The 314-nt window shown below is 39.5% G+C and overlaps 1 protein-coding gene across 5 annotated transcripts in view; it reads left to right on the top strand.

Annotated features, from left to right (window-relative positions):
• The window catches only part of LOC119592021 (carbohydrate sulfotransferase 1-like), a 107787-nt gene that overhangs the window by 102747 nt on the left and 4726 nt on the right, over nucleotides 1–314 (top strand). For all 5 annotated transcript variants that reach the window (XM_037940810.1, XM_037940805.1, XM_037940808.1 and 2 more), the window contains one exon: nucleotides 178–293. In XM_037940810.1, coding sequence (XP_037796738.1) covers nucleotides 178–293 — 116 coding nt within the window. The remainder of the gene's footprint in view (nucleotides 1–177; nucleotides 294–314) is intronic.

Below are 314 nucleotides of genomic sequence, written 5' to 3'. Positions count from 1 at the left end.
ATTTAGAAGCATACTAAGCCTTGTGAAAATGATAATAAAAAAAATGTGAAAAAAATGTAATTAGACATCCAAGCAGACCCATTTCCATATACTTCCATATGGCAAAAGACCTCTATTATCCTCATCTCAATTCTCTCATTCATTCTCACTGTTCACACTTTTCCTTCTTCCCAACAGCTGTAGCGGGAGGCAGTGAGGAATATACGTTACCATCGTTAGAGGAAGTGATCCAGTCTGTTCATGATTTGGATGTACAGCGCGTCCTCAGGATGTACAGCGCACAACACGAAGAGGTAAACAGTTCATTGAGACTA

This window comes from Penaeus monodon, chromosome 29, assembly GCF_015228065.2.
Source record: "Penaeus monodon isolate SGIC_2016 chromosome 29, NSTDA_Pmon_1, whole genome shotgun sequence".
Taxonomy (NCBI): Eukaryota; Metazoa; Arthropoda; class Malacostraca; order Decapoda; family Penaeidae; genus Penaeus; species Penaeus monodon.
This window is presented reverse-complemented; position numbering and strand designations above follow the sequence as displayed.